A 23,249-nucleotide genomic window follows, 5' to 3' on the forward strand; every position below is an offset into this window, starting at 1 on the left:
AGCTCGCAGTGGTGACGCACCATCCTGAACTCTCTGTTTCTCAGGTCACAAAAACTTAACTGTGCTTGAACCCATCAGCACCACATGGCAAATCTCCCAGCATCGTTTCACAAACCAGACCCTGCCAAAAACTAACTATTCAGATGAAGAAAAACAGCTATGCACAACACAACAACATGTCAGTGTTTCAAAGGCTGCAGAAACATCTCCAGGATCAAGATCACCCTGCCCTGCGGGCAGAAGGAATGCTGCCCATGGCACTGCACTTGCCCTGAGACCCCAGAAAACCCATATGGCAGCAATGCAATGATGGACCTCAGCCAGCCATGGCCCCACAGAGCGAGACGTCATTCAGGAGAACTCCCCCACTCCTCAAATGTAAGAGCTCATGCTGGGTTATGAAAGCACAGGTGAGACCAGATTTGAGAGACTCAGGGCAAGTAGGCTGCAAGTGTAACCGGGGTGGAGCAGAATGCCCTTGGCAGGATTTTATTCCCTATGATAGAAAAGCTGCAGACAACTATGATGCAGGTGAAAAGAGGACATGCTTCATTTGGAGGGCTGGCCCAGGTCAGCCCAGCAGCTGTGGGGCAAAGCCCTGTCCATGTGGAACTGCTGTTGCTCTAGGCACCATGTCCCCATCCCAGGACTGGTTTCTGGTGAGGTCTTGGACATCGTAGAAGGCATCAAGCTGCCCCATAGCCTGCCGGCAGAGCTTCGGTATAGAGCCACTGAGGACATCAGAGTATCACCTCATATACGTAACTCCCCCATAGCCCACGGTTGAGAAAGACCGTATGAAGGCAAATGCAACAGCATATTTTAGGTATAGCTTTTAATCAGAAGATCATTAAAGGATCAGACTGCAAAGCAGAGATACGTATGTGCCTCTGACTTTTCTGTTCTCCTTTTCTTTCCTATCTATTTAAAATGCCGCTTTGGATATATTCCCCAAACACGGGGTCTTATGGGTGTTGTAACCCAGCCTTTAGTGGTGACCTGCTGTCAGCTTCTAGCCAAGTGGTAGTATGACAGGAGAGTGTTTGGTTTTTTAATGTCTTCTCTGTCTGAGCATTTCAAGGGATAAATCTGAGATGGATACACTGAGCAAGTATGTATCCTCAGTGCAGGATGTGAAAATAATCAAGTCTCCTCATTGTGGATGTGACCACTTTGAGTGTCTCTTTCTACAACCCCCCCAGCACACCAAGATGAATGGAGGTACAGCAGATGACCCCATCACCAAAAGAGCACCAAGGCTTCCAGTTGCTGAGGATCGCTTCCTTCCCCTGGTACCAAGGGGCACTACATGAACAAACTCATGTCTTTGGGAACAGGGAAAGGTCTAAACCTCCCCAAAGGTCTGCTTCTCAGAGCAGCATTTCTCAGCTTTCTGTAGCTACTAAGATGGCAACTCTGTTGGTTTTTTTTTTTCATTATCCAAAAAAATAAGAAAGCAGACAAAGATCATAAAATAGATGTGCATTTTATATGGGCATCGCCAGCCTGGACCAGACTTAGAGGTTATCTAAACAGCATCATGCTCGTGACAGTAGCCTAACCTGCTGTACAATGAAGACCACTTTAGGCTAGCTATAGCAGCCCCTGATTTACATCTCATGCCAATCTCTCGCCATCAGGGGCAGCTTACATCTCTTTCAGTAGTTTTATAATTAATTAATTGCAAGTGCAGAAATAATCACCCCCTTCCCAGACCCTGTTAGTTTGTTGATCTCAGCCTAGCTATGCGTTGTGCGAAGACACGCTGTCTTTTCGCAGCGTTTTCACCACCACATGAGCGAGCATCTCCGGGCTCCCGCTCCTCAGCTGCGGGATGCTGCAGGTCAGGATCTGCTCGTCCTCCCTGCCAAGCACTCTGAGCCTTTTGTTAATTTAGGGGGAAAAATAAGTTTATAATCCATGTCGGATTTTAGTAATCATCAGGTTATGCTTCTGGATGAGTAACAGACAAGAATCCCCTGTCACGCAACGGGGAGGAAAACAAGATTTACCTCCAGCTGTTTTGTAACCTGTGTTATAACACCAACCGCAAGCACCCAGAAGTGATACCAGGGAGAGAGAGCATGCGGTGCATGCCAAGATCCACTCCACAGCTCAGATTATACAATCTTTTCAGGAAGAGCTTCATTTTTTTGCAGCCTGATGATGCTTTGGGACAACAGCAGAGGTCAGAATTGCCTTCATTTATGCAAGTCCCCGACAAGTCAGAGCAGAGCTCAGGGCTGGCTGCCAGGCCCGGCCAGGCTGTGCTCAAGGCTCTGAGCACTAAGGTGAGTGAAATGTATGTAACTTTTTCCTGGACTGACATTTAAAAAAGAAAAAAAAAAGTGCTTCATTTTAGTGCATAGTTTTGCACAACCCCAGCAAAGCTGCTGGGATATACTAAGCACTAAACTAGATTGTCTGATTGCCTCCCCTTGACTCTATCTATGCACAGACAGCTCTTTCCCATCTGCTTGTGCATTATCTTTTTCATGCATACAAGGGGGTGAAAAAAAAAAAAAAAAAGTTCAGTCAAAGGAGGAAAATGCTGCCAGGTGCAAAGCAGAGGAGTTCAAGCCCTACCATGAAAGACCAGGAAAGGGCTGCTTTAAGCCTCCAGCAGCTTGATAAAAAAAGATAAGGTGGCAGTTCTTAAAATGGACCACAGTTGCCAGTAGGATGGTTCCCAGCATCTTCCTCGGTAGATGCTGAAAGCACAGTCAGCCTGTTTTACAACTAAGCCGAATAATAGACTGCAGCTTCTATTTTTTCTGAAATCAGGCACTTTTGGTTCATACTAAAGTCAGGAGTGAGGCTAGCAGGTAGGGGCAAGGTTGTAGGTGGGGGACACCAATGTCCCCTGAGCAGGCAAGGGGTGCAGCACCATGGAGGGACATGCTGCTCCAGAAGTGAAATTATACTCTGCAGCTTAGGTTTAGATGGCATTTTTTGGGTGGGGGGAGCTCAACCAGGAAAGATGAAGACACTGTACTGTTTGCAGGGGGCTGCCCAGGAGAAGGCATGGAGACAAGCGCACAAGAATGCAGCCTGGATTTGGCAAAAACAAAGCAAAGATGCCACATCCAAAGATGCAGGACCAGATCTTTGGTTCCCATTTTTGGGCTATCCTCATTTCACCTTCCAGCCTCTAGATCTATTTTTCAGCCCCAGCAATGACTTCCAGAAGGGTTCCCCTTCCCAGCCAGGGAATGCCAAAGCATTGAACCCCATCCACCCGAACACCCTGCGGCCAGATGGCTCGGCACTCGGATGCCAAGTGCTTTGGCAGGAGCTGCTCAGTGCTAAACACTTGGAAATCCAGTCTGATAAAATCATCCCAAACAGTTTCAGCCATCGTATTCATCAAGGCACCTCAGGCATTGACGACAGCTTATCACAACACTCACTACTTCGTCTTAGCGTGTAAATACACCTCAGCCGTTGCATTGTACAAGGCAATCTTGTTTATGGAAGCCACAATGCAACGCTCAACTTATTTCCTTACCCCACCAGAATCCTGAATACAAAACTGCAGCCTCTTAGGAGACCCTATGCTACTGCTTGACCCAAATACACTAAACCCAGTTATGATGTACGCCCACCGTATGGATGGAGCTGTAGCAGAGGGAAGCAGGAGTGTGGTTGTGGCATATCTGGGGCTGCTTAATAGCTCCAAACCCACACCCACGAGCCCAGGCAGGGCCATGCACAGGCAAGTCAAAGCCCACGTGGGGCCAAGAGTGGGCTGGCAGCATGGGCCAAACCCAACTGCCTGGCCATTAAACATTGCAGGAGGTCCTAAGCAGAGCTTAGCCGATGCTTAGCCTCAGCATCGGTAGTGCCAGAGCCTGCAGCAAAGTCAGCAGTGATGGCATGGGCAGAGGTAGTGGCCTAGGGGTAGAGTGGGAGCGTGAGGGGAGGAAGAAGCTGGGGTGGGGAAGCTGCGGCTCACAGCAGGAACCAGAGTGCTAAACTCCGCCTGAACTTCAGGGAAAGGCGAGGAAAACATATGCTGACTGATGTGTTTTCTATGGGCTCTACTGCTGGAAAAGAAGTAGAAAAGCTGGATGCTCCCCAGCGCTCCTCTGCTTGCATTAGGGATGCTCTGCAGTCACTGGCAGAAAGTATGCAAAGCATACGTTTATTTTCATACATAATAAAGGACACCGCATGTGGCAGGGGTAAGCGGTACACACTGACAGTGGGATGCAAAGCCCAAGGCAGTTGAGGGGAGCCTTTTGACAGCTTCAATGAGCTTTAGATCAGGCTGCGAGAGAACAAAGTCTCTCCGTTCAGAGCAGCCTGCATCCCCACACTCAGCTGTTGATTTTAGAAAACGGCTGAAAAAGGCAGCAAATATCTCGCTGTGTGTGCCACGCCAGGCACACGTGGCTGTCACAGAAAGCACCGAGGCAAGGTTAAAGCTGCAAAAAAAATGTTTATAAAACAAGCATCCCAATGCATCAGAAACTAGTCACAGCCAAAGCTCTCGGCACTGCGAGTGTCCACCTTCCCACCCATCCCTTTCTCCCGAGAACATCCTCCTCCCTCCACTTCAGGTTCCTGCAGAGCCATCTCCTCCGCTCAGCCTCACACTCTTCTCCCCAATAAATCCTTCCTCTGCTCCTTTCTGCCAAGCCACAGAGCCTGCAAGTCACATCTCTGCGGGGCAGTGGGGGACCCAGGACTGGGACATCACACGGTGTCCCCTCCTGTCACACCACCTCTCCTGGAGCTCCCCACCCCACATAGGGAGTTTACCTGCAGGTTTATGCATGTTGCTTCTTGTTCTCCAGCCTCAGAGGATGCTTCTGTGGGTTTGCTTCCTCTGCAGAGCAGCATATCAGTGCTCAGGTGTCTGTCAAGGGGATGGGTTTCTCTGTCCATGATCACCTGGGCAGAGCCCCAACCCTGGGGAGAGGCTGCACAGAGAGGATGGCCCCAGGCTGGGGCTGCACCCGCTCCAGCTGCATCCACCCAGAGCACAGGCAGCATGTGAGATCCAACAGCACCTGAGGGAAAAAAAAAAAAGGTAACTTTCAATGTTTTCACTTTATGTAAGAGCAATGTTCACATCCTGACCTCAGGAAGCTGCTGGCTCTCAAGGAGATAATCGGCAGTTTCATAACCTTCTGGTTACATAGCACAGACATGTGTCCCAGCTAAACCATCAGATATGAGGCCAAAAAAGTCCCAGGACTTTGAACCCCAGATTATCTATGAGTGGTCCGTAGCTACGAGGTCACGGCTGCTCCACACAGCCAAACACTGGGAGCATCCCTGCTCTGGGGTCCAGCTCAGAGGCCATGTCTCTGCATGGGTTGGGGGAGGTTGTGTCACACGGGTACCAGTTGACCTGCACCCCCAGAAAGGGTCCCAGGAATACACTGGCTGGAGAAGGCATCGGGTGGAACCAGTGGGAACATCCAAGGTATCCAAAAGCCCATGCTGGCCTGCAGCAGAGTTGCAGCAGAAAAGACCAGTGAAGAATTAAAGCAAGTAACTAAAGAGCATGTGATGGAGCTGAGGTTGGCCACCCGTCTCCTCTTCACACAGATGAAACACAAACTGAAGCTAATGAGGAAACATGGACTACCCCACAACCAGAGCAGCATCTTTCACCTCTGGGATGTATCACCCTGGGCTTGTTCAGTCAAGGACCAACTCAATGTACCTGCAAAGCGTGCCGAGAGAGCCCGGGGCTGGGCAGAGGAGGTGAACTGGCTGTGGGGAGGAGGTCTTCGCTGCAAGGCTCATGGCAGCCCCTCTACAAGGACACGGCAGTCATTGGCTACGGCAAGCAGACGGACATTGGAAAGTCAATTTGTCAGCTTCTAAAATGAAACAGAAGACATTTCAATGCCCTCAGAATAGAACAGGGAAGTATAAATGGAAAATAAGAAAATGCACAGGATGAAAGAATAAAAGAAAAGCAAATAAAATAAGTCCCAATGCTCAGTGGATTGCTATTAATCAAAACAAATAAACAAGACGAAGAGCACAGACCTCCTTGCATACCTAAGATTATTCCATCTTATGATTTAGTAAACAACAAACTGTGTTAGACCTGCAGTCCCCATGGAAAGCAATCCAAATTGTGTTTGGATTGGGAGTTAAAATTTCAGATGAGCATTTGGTAAATAGGCTAAGGGCTTTAGTATGCCATCTAATCCACCCTCCACTAGCTTTGGAGGTGACTTTGGGCAAGTTGCTTCTCTTTTAGTGACTCTTTTTTCCTCTTCTGTAAAATGGGGATAACAGCCTGTCCTCTTTGCAAAGTGCTTTGCCATCTGGAGATGAAGCCAGCAGTGAGAAGTGGATGTTAGGAGTTACTACCCTTCCTGGAGCTGGGCTACATGGCTTTAGAGTTTATTCTTGCAGCTTTTTCCCCAAATTATTTTTGAGATAAATGTAGGTTTCTAAGCGAGTTCGGCTGCAACTAAGCCTTCAATGCAATGAAGTGGCCTTGTCCAGTGGGCTTTCGAAGAACCACTTCTTCCAGCCTCTGCTTTTATGCTTGGTTTTGGTTTTCTTGATCTTTGTTTCTGAACAAGGACAGCTTTCAGAAACATGGCCAAGCAGGCGGAAAAGATGGGTTTGTATCTTCAGGCACTGCTGGTGAAATCAAAGGAAGATCTTCCCGTGTACCCGGCACAGAGAGCTGCATGCCAAGGGAATATTTGGTAAGCCTGGAGCCCTCCAAAAGCCCAAGCTGGAAGATCATACGGAAAGGTGAATTGTGCATCTGTCCATCACCTGGGGGGCAGGGTGCTGGCTGCTGCTGCCAGCACAGGACCCCCACCAGCCCCCACCATGCCATCGCTTTGGAGAAAAGGGGAATTCATCCCTCTGGCTGAGCCCACCCCACGGGATCAATGTGCCTTTGGGTCAGGGAGATGGGGTCTCCCCAGGTACATGGGGGGAATCTGGCATAGCCTTAATAAGACAAATAGGTGACAACTGCAGTAAAGTGTGGGAGCCAAAGGGGGGGACATCAAGGCTCAGATACCATTGCCTGGACCACACTGCTGATCCTGAAATGACTCCACTGCAGTGAAACCTCAGCATCTGAGAGTCTCACAGGCAGCTGGGCAAACGAATCAAAACTCAGCTCATCCCCTAAACAGACCTTTAGGAGATAAACTCTCTCTGATTATTTTTTTAAACCCACCATAAAAGATAAAACCAAATCAAAAATCATTCTGTTCCTCAATGCAATACAATCCCAGGACTGTGAGCAGAAAAGAGGTTTAACCAGCTGGTATTGATCCCATCCCCATGTCCCTGCTCCTGTCTCACCCCACAAGAGCAGGTTAGAGTCACAGCCAGATCAGAGGCTCCGCACAGCAAAGGAGGTTCCCAAACATCGTAGACAATCGCACAAGTTACCTTTCATAACTTTAAATTTGCTGTAGGGCATCATGTTGGAAGGTCAGGTATGCACTCCTATTGTACTTCTTCAGCATTATAAAACTAGCTGATTATACAACCCCACCCTGGTCCTTGCACGTGTCTTCAAATGCTCCTACCACCCCTAACACGCATCCCTGATTAGATAACCTTAGTCTTGTAATTGGTCTCCCCCGTGGAGACAAGACCTCCCCTGCCAACGCCTGGTCACCTGGAGCCTTTAAAAAGCACCTCAAAGGCACCCAGTTACAGGAGATCTCTTAACACATAGATTGTCCCTTCTGGAAGCATGCCGGTGTCAGAAGAGGCCTTTGCCCCAGCGGCCCCGGCCACCGTGCCCCAGGAGCCCCAGCAGACAGACTTCCAGCTGGTCCGAGTCAAGAGCACGTGGTGCCGGATCAAGAAAGGAGAAGCCCTTTCCGACTGCGAGGACAAAATAACTCTTTCTGAAGCAAAAATGTAAGTATAGAACCCACGTTGCTCATTGGCGACAGCACTGGACGGCTCTGGCTAGCCAAACTGTGCAGTCTCCCTGGTGGGATGCATCTCAGACGGAAAAAGCATCTTATATATCCTTGTGGCTTAAACCCACCTTTACGTGTACATCCCTACAAAAGCGGGCTTCAAAATGTGCAGGTATTTGCTGTCCTCCTTGGCATGACTTGGCTAAAGGTATAGAGGGAATTTTATCAACAGCCTGAGTTTTTGTAGATGGGAAGTTTCTTTAAACTTCTGAAATGCTTACGCAGGGATTTCTGCAGGCTGCACTTGGGCTTTTTTCCCCCCTGTAGGCACAGGAAATCTTTGTGTGCCAACGCTCACGCACAGGCATGGGAGAAGGACGCATTTATGGAGAGAGTTGCAGGCAAATGCAATGCTTAAGTGGGAAAAATAAACACAGTAGGTCACTGACAGTAGTAAAAACCATAGCAGATCTCTCAAACTGTAGAAGTCATCTAATGGTGCTTCAGACAGAGGAGAGAGACAGATTTCCCCCAGGGATACATAGAGCTTTTGCTGATATTACATCTCTCCAGTTCATTACCCTTTATCTACAGGATACTCCTTTTCACGAACGTGTCGAGGCCCGTTTGTGATGCAGGTCTTCCTTAACGCAGCTATGTTTTGCATGTCAGAAGTTTCCTCGCGCTTGTCGTACTCGGGTTGTAACATCACAAGTCTAACCCTTTTCTCAGGCAGTGGGCAGTGGCCGCGCACCAGCATTGCTCAGGTAGAGCTGGAGCAGATAGAGCAGGACTTTAGCAGACCTCAAAGCAGTTTGCTGGACCTCAGTCAAGAGCAGGATGAACCTAGGGCCCAGAGCACACCCAGAAAAATCCTCAGCTGACATATGCTTCACCAAGGATATGTTCAACCTCAGATTCACTACTATTTTTGTACAGCAGAGGGGTTGCAATGAGTGCTAGTTTTGCCATCCGGCACCCAAAGCTGATGCCACCAACTAACATTCAAAACCATCCTGTCTCTTAGAAGCGTCACATGCCAGAGATGGCTGCACATGCACCTAAAGTACAGCCACAAGGTATATATTTGGTGCATTAAAATGTACATGATGGGTTTGGATTTTTTTGTAATACTGCATTTTAAAAGCCCAGAAGACATTTTCTGGAAGGTATAAATCCTCGCTGTTTTTCTTAAACAGGTTAGGGCCAGATTTAGAGGCAATTTCGTAAAGAAAGCCGAGAAGCATCTATTTAGACCTATAAGAGAAAGTTCAGGCATGTGGAAAAAAAATTGGGCATGTATGGAAATCTGATTATCCAATGAGCCACCTACTCATTCAAAAAACAAAACAAAGGTTCATGGGAACTTTGGGTTTTTACCCAACCGCAGCTCAACAAGAGGTCTTATATAAAACACATTTTGCAGTTTTGTTCTGTCTTAAAAAAAAAAACTCAAACTTTTTCTTGATTCCCAACAAACTGAAAAAGCCACTTGCATTTCACCTGGCCCCCCCTTCCCAACAGGAGAAGTAATGACTGGGTTGCTGGGCTGTGTTCTTCACTGTTTTAGATAGATACTACATGCCAGCTTTGTAGGCTTCTATTTATCCTTTCAAATTCCACTACGGAAACCTTTGCCAACTCTCAAATAATCATCTTTTTATTTTAACTACCTGGGAGCACTTCCTATTTCTATCATACCTGTTCTGAGGTAAAGAGATCCATTCTTTGATGAGATCCACTGTTCAACTGGAGAATTGTAGAGAGATTATTTTCTATGGAGGTGTGTGTATGTGTGCGGCTGTGCACGGATAGACAGGAATAAATCCACTCATATCACCCAGATACACTAGGGAAAGGATGCTTTCTTCATAAATACTTCGCAAAATTTTGGCAATCTCTTCCCCACTCCCTTTTGGGAAGCTAAGATTACTGGTCTGGGGTTTGCTGCTGTTTTGTTGATGAACGAATTGGAAGGAAAATTATTTACTTCTCCAGCCCTTCTTGCTCTCTAGTTTGTCATTACCATGTAGAAGTTCAGCCGTTTGACTGTTCTCTAAGATGTGGGAGGTTTTCTCCGGTGCCAAAGCAATTGAGCCCTGACACCCAGGAGACGCATCCCACGCTTACAGCCCCATGATTTTGCAGTGCACAGGCAGGAGACCCCACATTCCCCCTCCCAGCTACTTCCTTAAACGAGTTCAGACATGTAAAGTACAAACGAGGAATATAATGATTTCAAACCATGTTTTCTGATCCTTGCCAGAGGTGAATACGTCTCCGAAGGTGGGATTTCCTGGACAATTGAAGCTCCCATCTATTTTTGCTACAAAGTGGTAGAAACGTACAATATTCTGGATCCTTCTAACACTACTCTGCTCTGGGGCCACATTACTGACCCCCAGCAACTTGAGCTAGCCACCAGCGGCAAAAGGAAGCTGAGGCGCTTTATTGTCATAGATGAAGTCGTTGATGAACTTTATGGCTCCAAAGTCAGAGAATACTTTGAAGAGAATAATGTCCAGCACAAAATCCTCGCCCTGCCTACCACTGAAGAAACGAAATCCATGGACCTGGTCTTGAATATCTTGCAAGAAGTCCAGAACTTCAGCATCGACAGGCGAACTGAGCCCATCATCGCCATCGGAGGAGGTGTCTGCCTGGACATCGTAGGTCTGGCCGCATCGCTCTATAGAAGACGCACCCCTTACATTCGGGTCCCAACAACGCTCCTCTCTTACGTTGACGCCAGCGTGGGGGCGAAGAATGGGGTGAACTTCCTGCAGTGTAAGAACAAGCTCGGGGGCTACACCCCCCCGGTAGCTAGTTTTCTAGATAGATCCTTCATTCAGAGCATTCCTCGGCGACACATCTCCAACGGCCTTGGTGAAATTTTAAAGGTATGAACTTTTGCAACTGCAGTTTTCAAAGCTGAAATCATAGAATCATAGAATGGTTTGGGTTGGAAGGCACCTTTAAAGGTCATCGAGTCCAACCGCCCCTGCAGTGAGTAGGGACATCTTCAACTTGATCAGGTTGCTCAGAGCCCCGTCCAACCTGACCTTGAATGTTTCCAGGGATGGGGCATCTACCATCTCTCTGGGCAACCTGTGCCAGTGTTTCACCACCCTCATCATGAAAAATTTCTTCCTTATGTCTAGTCTGAATCTACCCTTTTTTAGTTTAAACCATTACCCCTTTTCCTATCGCAACAGGCCCTACTAAAAAGTCTGTCTCCATCTTTCTTATAAGCCCCCTTTAAGTACTGAAAGGCCACAACGCTGTAAGATGTCCATCAGCATCCAACGGCATTGTATAGACCACTATATAGAAACAAGAGTGGGTCATCAAGGCTGCATGGGGACTTTTAACTCTCATTGAGTCTATATATATTTTTACAGCTGCTAAACTTGTTAGAATATCCCTTACACGCAGTGCTAGTGCTAACCCTGAGGAGTAAACTCCAAAGCTCAAGGCCAGACGTAGACACAGCACATCCAGGGAAGAAAGCATCTTCCCATTGAGGCTGATCCATAGCACTCTAAAATGAACCGCTGGCAGAGAATTTAAGGTTCATTATACTGGGGATTAATAACCTGCAAGGTCATTTGCACCTGCCTCGCAGGGTATGTTGAGTGTGGTCAATCAATCTCCTGCAAGAGAAATTCTACTTCTAAAATTACCTGGGAAGTGTACAGTAAATGGTTTTATGCCTGAAGAGCTTTGGAAACTTTTGATAAAGCAAAGTTCAAGCTATTAAAGTGTATTAGAGATGAGTTCATCAGTAGCATTTTTCAGTGCTTGCATAATGGGAACTCCCCAGGATATCCGGAGGTTTCCAGCAGGCACCAGGAAACCCACAGGTCACCATTCCCCAACTGCTAATGCCCAAGTCAGAGGGTGAAAAAAATATGTATTTGCAACAACAAAACCACTTCTGGACCCTCATATTGCCCATATTGCGGTGCTTTCCCACCTTCCCTTGCCCAGAGAGCAATCCCAAGGATTAGATGAGAGTTGTTCTGGGGACATCCACCATCCAGGCCCTGTCCAAGGGATGGCCACTATTCAGCTGAGACAGTCTCGAGCTTCCTGCCAGGCACACAAACAGCCAAAGCTCATTACACACTGTCTGCTGGGCTAGTGGAGCATGTAGCAAGCTCACAGCACGGTCAGGGTTGCCCAGTAGCAAAGGAACTTGCCCACCAGTGCTCCCGTCATCTCTGCCATTTTACTGGGCTTTTCCACACTGCGTTTTGCATGCATCTTCACTGCCCATGGCTGATGACATGTGTAACACCACCAGGTCACATTTCCAGCTACTGGAAAGAAGATTAACTCTATCCCAGCCAAAACCAGGACACCTGAATATACACCAAACTGCTGTATTCGCCCTACTCCTACAGTCCCATATACATACTAACCAGGAACTGTGTCTACAGAAGTACTTTTGCACGTTGCAGAGGTAGAACTTGCGCGTGTACCAACTGCGTAGGTATTTCTTTGCTAGTGTATAACATGATATTATAGTCCAGTCTACTGAAACACTCAAGTTGTCAACAGCACATTGAAGGATCACATAATTCTCTTTAATTACCTCATCTGTTCTACCCTAGATGGCACTCATGAAACACAAAGGCCTGTTTGACCTGCTCAAAAGCCATGGGAAATACCTGCTGGACACCAAGTTCCAGTCCTACAGTGGCTCTGCCGACCACAGGGACGCTGCACTGCAGACTACTAGGATTGCCATTGAAACCATGTTGGAAGAGCTGGCTCCCAACCTCTGGGAGGATGACCTGGACAGATTGGTTGATTTTGGTCACCTTATAAGCCCAGAGCTGGAAATGGTGAGTGATAGACTTTATATTTCAACATCTGTTAAAAAAACCAAAAAGTTTTCAGTCAACAGCACGAAAACTTTGTGCAAAAGGAGCCAAGCTAAACTCCAGACTTGCACATTACTTCAGATTACCCAGCACACCCAGCCTGGTCCTGTTGGATAAAGAGATCCCTGCCCCATTTTCCCCACACCTCCACCCATGTTTCCTATTCAGACCACAGGCCAGTTATTGCTTCTTACCAGGCATTTACCAAAGCACAAAGATGATCAGATTTCAGTGAAGCCATTAGAAATCGTCAACGTGAGCTACAATAGTGCAAAGGCATGGAGACCACAGCCTGTATTACTAGGGAGAAATTGCCACTGAGGAACGAGGGAGGAGGACTAGACCTTATGCAAGATTCATAGCTCTTCCCTCCATCCCATGGTCCTCTTCATCAGTGGTTTGAACGGGAGGAAAATTAGATCCTGGATCCCTATAGGAGATTTTACAGCAATTAATCACGTGTAAAACAGATCATCCTCTGCAACCCATAAATCACAAGATGCTAACATTCAGCAAATCTGTACTTCTACTGCTGTGAGTTGAATGTCAATTTTCAGGAGTACTTTTAGAAAAAAAAAAAAACAACAAAAACACTTATTTACTGCTTGTCAACCCAAATCTTTTCTCCCACCCACCTTTGCTCCATTTCAGAGGGTTTTGCCATCGCTGATGCACGGAGAAGCTGTGAACATCGACATGGCTTTCATGACGTACGTCGCCCATGCACGGGGGCTCATCACTGCCGAGGAGAAGGAGCAGATCATCCAGTGCATGAGGGGCTTGGAGCTGCCGGTCTGGCACGGTGGCTGCAGCTGGCCCCTCATCAAGAGAGCCCTGATGGAACGCCTGAAACACAGCGGGGGACAGCCCCGGATGCCTCTCCCCACTGGCCTCGGCGTAGCAGGTACTGCGGCGAGAGACACCAGGGAGCCCCCCGGAGAGGGCACTTGGGGGGCAGTGGGCATCCCAGCACAGTGACATGCTGGAAAATGTGCCCTGTAGTTCTGCAGTTGTACACTTCCAGTTTTACTTGTGCTCTTCTTAACATCTCAATAAGCCCAGCGAGAGACAGGATCCTTCTCTTGTGTGTAACCACCAGAACTCAGTTAAGGACTGGGGTCTAATTAATTGCATTATGATTGACCAATTCACTTTGCAAACGTGTTTGCAAACTGACAGTCTAAATGCCATGCTCTGGCAGACAAACCAAGAATGTCATAAGGGAAAAACAATTCCTTTGTTATACTTGAAAAGATTTGTTAAATAATCCTCGGCAAAAGGAATTTAATGTATTACTGTTCCTAGAACTAATACTTGAAAACTAAACAGCATCTGTTCAATATCTGGGATTAAACACTCTTAAAAGATTTATAAAAAGAAAATAAAACCCCAACCTCTAACATAGAAGCAATGCATGGGACCAGGTTGTGATTTCTCGCATCAGCATCCATCCAGACTACTTCCATGAAGCTCAGTCTATACGCTCAGAAGAAAATAGACTCACATAAATTGTTTGGAGGAGCTACTCTCCCCCCTAGTGAGTTAGTGTACGCAAGCAGGAAAAGCTGCTCTGGATGTCCAATTAACCATAAGTCTTATTTTACAGAGATATTCAATGACACTAGTGAAGAGACCCTGGCAAGAGCGTACAAGTTGTGGGTCAGGGACTGCAAGACGGTGCTGGAAGAAGAACCGGCCACTCTCTGAGAGCTGCGAGCCCGAGCTGACGGTCCTGTCCCACGTGTGGAGTTGTTCAACATCCCAAGTTAGTGTGCAGGACTGAATTTTAAACAAGATAAATACGGCAGCACCTGTGAAACCACATACACCCCAGAGCTGTGTGGAGAAAGAAGAATGTTGGCATCTGACCTGATTTACCTCTTTCGATTGCTCTGTTTGAACAGGAATTCATTAGTGCTAGAGAAGCGATCACTCGGAAGCGAAACCACCAAGTAGCCATAGCGTAGTTCATAGTAAGCTGCCTCCTTTGGGGGAAAGCAAGTGGCATTTATTCATTCATTTGGTTAATCCAACCCAGGGGCTGCCATGGCCTTGCACAGCGCTGTCCCACCATTGCTTGTTGTTGGACCCCCAAAGTCAGTAGGCGTAGCTGGCTCATAGACCATGTAAAAGAAGTGGGGCATCTTAGAATCATAGAATCATTATGGTTGGAAAGAGACCTCAAAGATCATCAAGTCCAACCGTAAGTCTTCACGGCACCACACAAAATCTCCATGCTATATAAAATATTTGAAGTCGGTTATCACCTTCACCGGTTTTGGCATTCTGAGTTGTTCTGGTTTTCTCAGCTCATTCAAAGTAGCAAAAAACCCAAACTCAGCTGCCAGTCTTTGCTCCCAGTGTAAGGGAATAACACACTTTGATTACAGGCACCGTCACGCAGCTGCAGATCAGCAGATATCGCTGCTGTGAAGCACGGCAAGTGCTGTATCTTGACAGCATGGCAGTCCTGTGTCTCGGGACGCTTAGATACCAAGGACATGCTGGTGAGATTCATTTTGCTGCCCAAATATATAGCAGTGCTTTTACTGTGTAACCCCTGCAAGCCACCGGTGTGACAAATACGGGACAATTTGCATTAGTCTGGCCCAGGAACAAAGTTCAGCTCCAGACGATACTGCAGAACCCCCCGGGCATCCCCACAGAGCATCTACCATGGGCCTCCTCGTGCCTGGCTGGCCGGGGCTCCTTCCCCTTCGCCGTGCTTTCAGGGTAGGTAAGGTCAGCTGGGGAAAACCAAGAGGAATCGAGGGACTCCAAGTGAGTTTATCATCTTCAAGTAGCCTCAGCATCATGTCTCAGGATCCTGGCAGACTCAGAGCAGCTTATATATCAGATGCTGACTGTGAAAAATGTAAAGGCAATGTCATCCTTCTCCCTGAAGGTTGAATCAAAGGAATCACAATCAACAAACATTTGAATTATTTACGGCATATTTTTTTTTTCGTATGTAATACCGGTTTGTGCTGATGTGCTGGCTTCTGCTTTGCTGAAGTAGTAAAAGCTATTAAAACTGGAAAACTTTTAAAAATAACGATTCCATTGCTGCACACGGTGCGTGCCTGTGTACATTTCAACGTGCTCGACAGACAGAAAGACACTGGAGGAGTCTTTCTCCAGTGGAATAGAGCTGACATAATAAACCCCTTTTCCTCTTGATCCTGGAGATGTGCCTAAAAGTACACAAAAAGAGTTCCTCAGTCCTTCTCCAGAGTGATGCATTTCTCTAGCTTCAGGACAGGGTTTCACACACACGGTACCACCTTGCCAAGCAGACCTCTCGTGGGGTCTTCGCAGCAAACAGCACATCCTCAGAGCCACATCTTCCCATAGAAATAAACCCCTAGCGCCCAGAGTTAAATAAATCTGTGGCTATGGATACAAATAAAATGTTGTCCTTTTTCCAGACCGTCAAACATAGGCTCATTCAGTCTGTTCCTGACAGCAGTCACTGAGCGGGGAAAGCATCGCTCCCGCTCGCATGGAAGGCATCTGCACCGTCAGCCTTTGGCTAGAACAGAAAGGGACGGTGCAAGACGAGACTAGACGAGGACCTGAACTTTTTAGGAGCATGAGAGCGCCCCAAGGACAGCAGTGCTGAGGGGGAACATGCTGAGAGCCTCTGGGAAGGGAGGTACCTGTTGTCTCTGCCCCATCTGGTGCTGGCCACCTCTCAGAGGTGACCTGGGACCAGAGACCGGTAGCTCTGGTTCTCCTCTCCCAGAGTCTACAGTGATCACCGGGGTATACTTGCGAGTGGTTTACCTCCTCTCCAGGAGCTGGACGGGCCATTTCTCACATCAGATAATCTAGAAATGAATGAAACGTGGGATTATCAGCTGCCCAACAGTCAGTGTCCTTCAGTGCAGCAGTCCTACTCCCACCTACCTACATGGAGGAGGTACAAGACAAATATCAACTTGAGTTGCCTATTTTAAATGTCCAGGGAGAGGCTCTCAGGAACCCAAAGGCAGTTAGCACTCCAGTGCCGTGGAAAGCCAAGCAGCAGCTTAACGGGGTCCAGCTGAACTGAACCCAGACGAGTCACAAAACCACACGTACACATTAAAAGCCCAACATCTAGGATCGAACCGATGGGTTATCGGTGACAGTGACGTGGCTGTGGGTCACCTGGCAGCCGTTCCCACCCGTTGGCTTTGCCTCCATCTTCAGGAGCTGGTGTGTGTGTGTGTGTGTAACAACATATCAAAGGAGCTGGAGCGCAATTAAGACTGAAAAGTGAACATATGATTATTATTTTTTACCCTCCTTTCTGCTGTGGGTGACAGAATACAATCAACCCCTGACGTGCTTGGTTGCTTAGTAGCAGACAGCCACATTTTTAATTATATACTAAAATATGCTAAAGAACATAAAACGGCTGTGTGACTAATACATGTATATCAAGAAAGGCATATGACAGCAGCTAAATTGCTTCAGTGTCTGATAAAGAATGCCTCTGCCAGGCTTGTCATCAAAAGATCAAGAGAAGGAGGTGGAAAGTATTATTAATAAAACAGTGACTTTTTAAAATACACCTCATTGTTTGCAGTGCTTTTTTTTTTCTTTTTTTAATGTCTAGCATGAATTTAATTCTTTTCCATTTATTCAGCTTTGCTTTAATTCCTGCTTTTCCAAATGGAAGTATTACCATTAGACCTAAAATCTCTGCTTATTTTCTTATTATCTTCAATGACGTTATTACTCCAAGGAGAAGAGTGGAAAGCTGTACGGGACCCAGCTGGGTTCTCTGCAGCAAAAGTTACTTTAGTGGTCAGAGAACAAGAAATTATTTTACTATTTACATGTTCTGAAGTAATTTCTTTTCCAACAACCTGCTCTAGAAACTGCTTTTCAGCAGGGGAAAAAAAAAAAGAGGAAGATTACAAGATCTGATATTTTTTAATAAGGTCCCTTCCAACCCAAACCATTCTATGATTAATAAAGGAGTATCTGAGCAGTTATCACTCAGGTTCAGTCAATAGTAGCATTCAATGCACTCAATGTGTAAAATGAGAATCAGACCAGAGGTCTTGACGAGACTAAAAGGTTTTGACTAAACATATTTAAAGTGGCTAAACAAACAGCGCTGAACATAACAGCAACCGCCCTATTCCTGATACAACGCAACACGCGCTCAACTGTTCTGTGCTGGTCTGTCTGGAGCCGTTACCGCTGGTACAAATTACACCCTGCGTTCAGAGAAAGTGACTTGCAAATGAGAATATTAAATCATAGCTCACCTTAGATCAAGGCGAGTTCACTGGCCTGTGCCGGGATGGGGCCCCCGGGGTTGGAGTTACCGTGGCACCGTGGGGCGATGCTGCCTACGCCGGGATGCAGCCAAACTCATCACCGCGGCAGGGTCTGCGCCCACCGAGGGAAGCCAGCCCTCGTTAAATCTTCGCAGCCGGCTGGGAAGGATGCAGTCCCACAAGAATGTGCTGTTCCCCGCTTTTTTAATTAACGTCTAACTCTTGCTGCTGTCCAAGGCAGAAAAGAGGAAAGCCGGTGGAAGCAGGGAGCTCTGCAGAGACACTGCTGAACGGCAAGAGAGCGAACAAAGTATTTGAGCGAGACCAGAGCCCCCAGAGCTGTGTGCCCCAGGTACCAAACCCCGCTCAGAGCCCAGAGCGCATCTGGGGACCCAGCGCACCCCTGCCAGCACCCGGCCCTGCCCTGCTCCCCTGGGACCAGCATCATGCTGGGATGCTGGGGTTCACGCTACAGCCAGGTGCTTGCACTCCCTCCCAAATAATTGTAGCTGCCCTCTCTACCGATGGCTATAGCGAGGCGACCGCTGACGGGCTGTGCCCAGCTCCCAAAGCCTCTGACAGTGTCCTACAGTCACCCTGGACACCCAGGGCAGCTCCCCTGGCCTCCCCTCCCCACAGCAGAGACATCGGGCACTAAGGATTTCTCCCACAGCTCCTTTGAGACAGTATCCTCAATATCCAACTGTGTGCATCAACCCCATGGTGATATTTATAAATATGTTAAAAGAGCAATCAATATTTAGAAGCTTTGCATGCCCTGGCTTGTCCTGCCGCCCATAGCAGCCCTCTCATTGCGTCGCACAACTCCTGGACAGCATTAACATAAGGGTCTGTTGCAGGAACCATCGTTTCCCTCTACAATCGTAGAGCACGACGGTGCCTCGGCCCCAAGTGACCCCAGCCCTGGGAAGCACAGGGATGGGATAAAAAAGCGGCAGCACGAGGGGCTGGGAGCTGCCTTCTCTCCAGGGAATTGCAAATGAGAGCATCCATCCACATCCAGCACTCCCAGAGTTTGACAGAAGCCTTCTTGCTCCTTTACGATCTAGGTGAGAAAGTCGAAAAAGGGAAGAAACTGCAGCTTCAGGCCTCAGTGGAGACATGAGCCTCAACACACGCCCGTTAAGGCAGTCGGTCTCAAAAAAGTAGTTAAAAATGGAGCAGTTTCAAGGAAGGCTGCACTTCGGATCACAGGCAAAGATGACGGCGATGGTCAGTGCACGTGGCATTCAACCTGTGAGCCAGCATCCTATTAAGCCTCATTGATTTTAATAAGTCAGGGATGCTTTTTCAAGCCATTCCCCTGCAATTTTAAGCAAGTGCATTTCAAAGGGGCTGGAGAAACAGGGAGTATGATCACCATTCAGTGCCAGATTACCCCCCAATGCGATAGCAAAAGGAGCAGCAGCCGCTGAACCCGCTGAAGCAGTGCGATCACCATCTCCTTCCCGACATCGGGAGCTGCTGGTCTCCCAGGTGCATCTCCTCGGAAGGAAAGCACAATGTGGTGCCACAGTGGCAGGGTCCTGCCGTGCCATCAGACCACGCAGCCGAGCCCTGCAGCATCCCACAGCATCCTGCAGCCCTGCCATGGGGTTTTCCAGCAACTCAGACCCCACTAGGTGCTGGCGGCCTTATTTTTAACATCCACCCCCTTACCCTGCACAGAATCTTTCAGGCTTGTCCAAAGGAACTAAAAGGCTTCTAAGCAGACCTGCTACCACCTCTTTGCTGACACACACCGAGCAGCTGCTTACAGGCATTATCCCCCCTGATGGGTTTTCTTCCTGCTCCTCCTGGGTTCTGCAACTCAGCCAAAACCTGGAGCTGCTTCCCCTGACAGCAAGAAATTCACTCCCGTAACAACTGACTGCCAAAAGGAAAGCCAAAATACATCTAAAAACTCCAACTTACATTAGAAATGATATCCTAGGCTGATGATACATAGATTTCCTATTGCAATACTACAATGCCACGTTCTGTGCTGAATTTCTAAAGAGCGACAATCACAAACTCTGCTGGAAACACTCTCAAGCTTTAACTCAAATAAATATCTTCTACAAAGAGGGAACAGGGCTTTTCTACTGTAGTCCTAGCAGAGTTAGGTAGCTTTGCCCAGCATTTTTTGTTTGGTTGGGTTTTTTTTTAAATTGAGTGATGCAGGACAGCTAGTCATTTTTAATTGCAACTGAATTAAGTATTTTCTACTCCTAAAAGGTATCAGATTTTCAAGACACAGGCCAAATTCAAAACTTCTGTTGTTTGTATTCAGGGCTTAAAACCCATGAGATAATACACATTAACCACCACTGCTGCTGCAGCAACGTCCACAGAGAGGGCGAGGACTCCACGTTGTGAGCACAGTATGCAACAGCCTGTCAAAGAACAAGACCAGAAGGGATGAAAGCAACAGAGAGACAGGGAAAAATAACGACGATGAGAAGACAAAATAAGACCCCAGCTGGTTCCTAACCAGCACTAGCTGCAGCTCCCAGCACAATCCAGGAGCAGCAGTTTGCACGTTGGGCGAGTGGAGGTTTCAGAGGAGTGACCCAGGGGATGAGCAGAGAGAGGACAGGGATCTCTCCATGCACAGGTCAGCTGGAGAATAGGTCTGCCAGGGGCAGGTGACTTTGCAGGAGTGACAGCAGGGCAAAGAGGTGTAGGTACCCCCAGGGCTTGCCGAGCCCACGCCTGACACAGGGCAGCTGGTGGGAGGCGAAGGGCAAAGAAGCCAGGGGTGGTTTTGGCAAACACCCCTTTGAGAAGGGAGGGAGGCAAAAGGCAAGAGCCCACGGGAGGGGAGAGAGGTGATGACATTTTTCCACATTCACTGTTGTTCCTTACGCTGGACCGTAAGCTTTGCGTCTGCCTATTTTGGTGTGTATTCGCAAAGTCCAAGCGGGGCCTGATCTGTGGCTCCATCCCCGCTGTGTTCCCGCAACACGAACACAACCGGACAGCTCTGGTGCAAGCCGTGTTGCTGACTGACACCAGGTCAGGAACATGGACACGTCCACCGCCAAGTCACAAACACAAGAGCACTATTGGGACGTCAAATGCACAGAAAAACAAGATTCACTTACATGCAAAACGAGTGGCTTACACAGACGTATGTGAAAAACCAAATGCTTTAATCCATCTATCAAGAACAACAGTTCAAATTATTTCATTGGATACATTAATATTGATCCATAATTTACAGTGCTATGGACCATACACAAATTATTGCTGCAGTCAACAGCAGATGAATATCAACATTACAGTACCAAGCATCATAGCAAGAGGCAGTAATTAATGTCACTTTTTCAAGAAATATAGGTATTTATACTATTATCAACATCAGCTTCCCCCCCAGTGCATTTTATGTCAAACAACATAAACGTAAGTGCATTATTTTGTGCTTTGTGCTTTCCTTACGTACCTTCTTTTTGCTTTTACAGGTTGTAAGAGTTAAAATATTGCTTTATAGGCCAAAAGCAGTAAGGAAGAACTTCACGGTACTCTGCACGTTCCTGCTTGTTGCACGGCTTTGGCAAAGTGAGAATTGGTAGCTATCCTCTCCACGCACTCAGGGAAGCCACCACCGGCCCAGTGTCACACAAGACACCATCATCAGACTGGGCAACAACTTCTGTCCTGTCCATCTCACTCCACCTAGTTCACGCCAAACCCTGCCTGTAATTGCTGTCTCTCTCCTCTGCCATCGAGCGCCTGTCAAACATCATGGCCACACGTTCCACGATGCTCAAACGGGCACAGACATCTCCAGTTAGCACCTGCCTGGAGGTCCATGTCTCCTAGCGATGTCCCCACTCCAGTGTCAACAAGCTTCCATTCAAAGAGTGGGCAAACTCAGAGGAGGGTTGTAGCCTAAGGAAACACAGGGTGAAGAGTAAGCAGGGCACAGCCGAGTTGTATGTTACCCCAGAGCAACACAATGTACACGGCACAACTGCTGGGGCCACAGCGACTTTTATCAAGAAATCCAGCTCTTGATACAGTGGTTTTCCTTGAATCCTAACTCATCTCCACAGCACATGTAGCCAAAAACCAGAAGTCGTGGCTGTCAGCGAGCACCAGTGGTTTCACGTAAGCTTGAAAAATACTTATATACCACAGTCTAGACCTCAATTTCTGAATGCCCAGCACGGGCAACAAACCAAAAGCCTTACTCAATACATTCAGTGGTTCTCAGTTACTACACTCAAGCGTGCACTCCCTGATTTTGTTGTACAATGCTGCAGAGCTGGCCCGTTTTAATGGGAAAGGGTAACACAGCCCTGTGTTATAGCTACAAGCATTTTACAGCCTCGATTTTCTTTACTTGTCACCATAGCCAAACAGCAGCGCCAGAAGCCTGTACCCACATACTCGACTTGGAGTTAACTACGGCACAGCTGCCTTGCAGGGAAAGGGAACATTTCCCTCCCCAAGGACCTCGCCAGCCGCGGTACATCCTGCAGGCTCCCGGGTCCTGCCCTGGGCCAGAGTTTCACTACCCTAGAAAGACACATTCCCAAAAGCTGTCTGGGGTGGGGGGGAGAGGCATCATTATAATCTAACTCCAGCTCCTCCTTCAAAAAATAAGAAAAAGAAAGAAAAAAAGCCACAACCTGGTGGTTGCATCAATGCTAACACATAGTTCGCTGCTCAAGCAGAAACAGAGATGCCCGGACGCAGCCAGCAACAGCCACAGAAAGAGCAACACGAACGTAGAGCCCGGAGTACCGTAACAGCAAGCTGCGTCCCCGCCGAGCCCCACGCCCCTCGCCATCAGCGACGGGAGGAGCGGTGCCAGGCAGGGGATGCTTCAAGAACCCTTCCATGGGGAAACGTTTGGGTGAAAGCTCAGCGAGCCACGCCGCAGGCTACGGAAACTCCTGACGTCGTCCCCAGCTGTCCCATCGCTACCCAATTCACATTTAATTTCTGAACGCTAATTGCCGCGACGGAGGTTTCCTTATAAAAGCCTGCCAAACTGGCACTCAAGTCACTAACCGTTTCATATATCCTATGTAATTTCCAGTGTAGCACAAAGGAGAACGGGAAGCTCTTGTTTTCTATATGTAGGCACCATGCTACACTTCAACGTCCTATAAAACATCACCCTAAAGCTCTCTCCTATGCCACACTTCAGTCAGTGCTAGTTGAGGAAGACTACAACTAGAGTTTAAGGCACTTCA

The 23,249-nt window shown here is 47.7% G+C and overlaps 1 protein-coding gene across 1 annotated transcript; it reads left to right on the plus strand.

Annotated features, from left to right (window-relative positions):
- The first annotated feature begins 7,702 nt into the window (after window positions 1–7,702).
- On the plus strand, window positions 7,703–14,473 carry LOC104164038 (pentafunctional AROM polypeptide-like). Its single transcript, XM_009703252.1, has 5 exons — window positions 7,703–7,872; window positions 10,144–10,777; window positions 12,494–12,727; window positions 13,418–13,670; window positions 14,373–14,473. Exons 1-5 carry the CDS (start codon window positions 7,703–7,705, stop codon window positions 14,471–14,473), a joined length of 1,392 nt encoding a protein of 463 aa, XP_009701554.1.
- The last annotated feature ends 8,776 nt before the right edge of the window (window positions 14,474–23,249 follow it).

The sequence above is a fragment of the Cariama cristata genome, unplaced genomic scaffold (assembly GCF_000690535.1).
Source record: "Cariama cristata isolate BGI_N322 unplaced genomic scaffold, ASM69053v1 scaffold2447, whole genome shotgun sequence".
Lineage (NCBI taxonomy): Eukaryota > Metazoa > Chordata > Aves > Cariamiformes > Cariamidae > Cariama > Cariama cristata.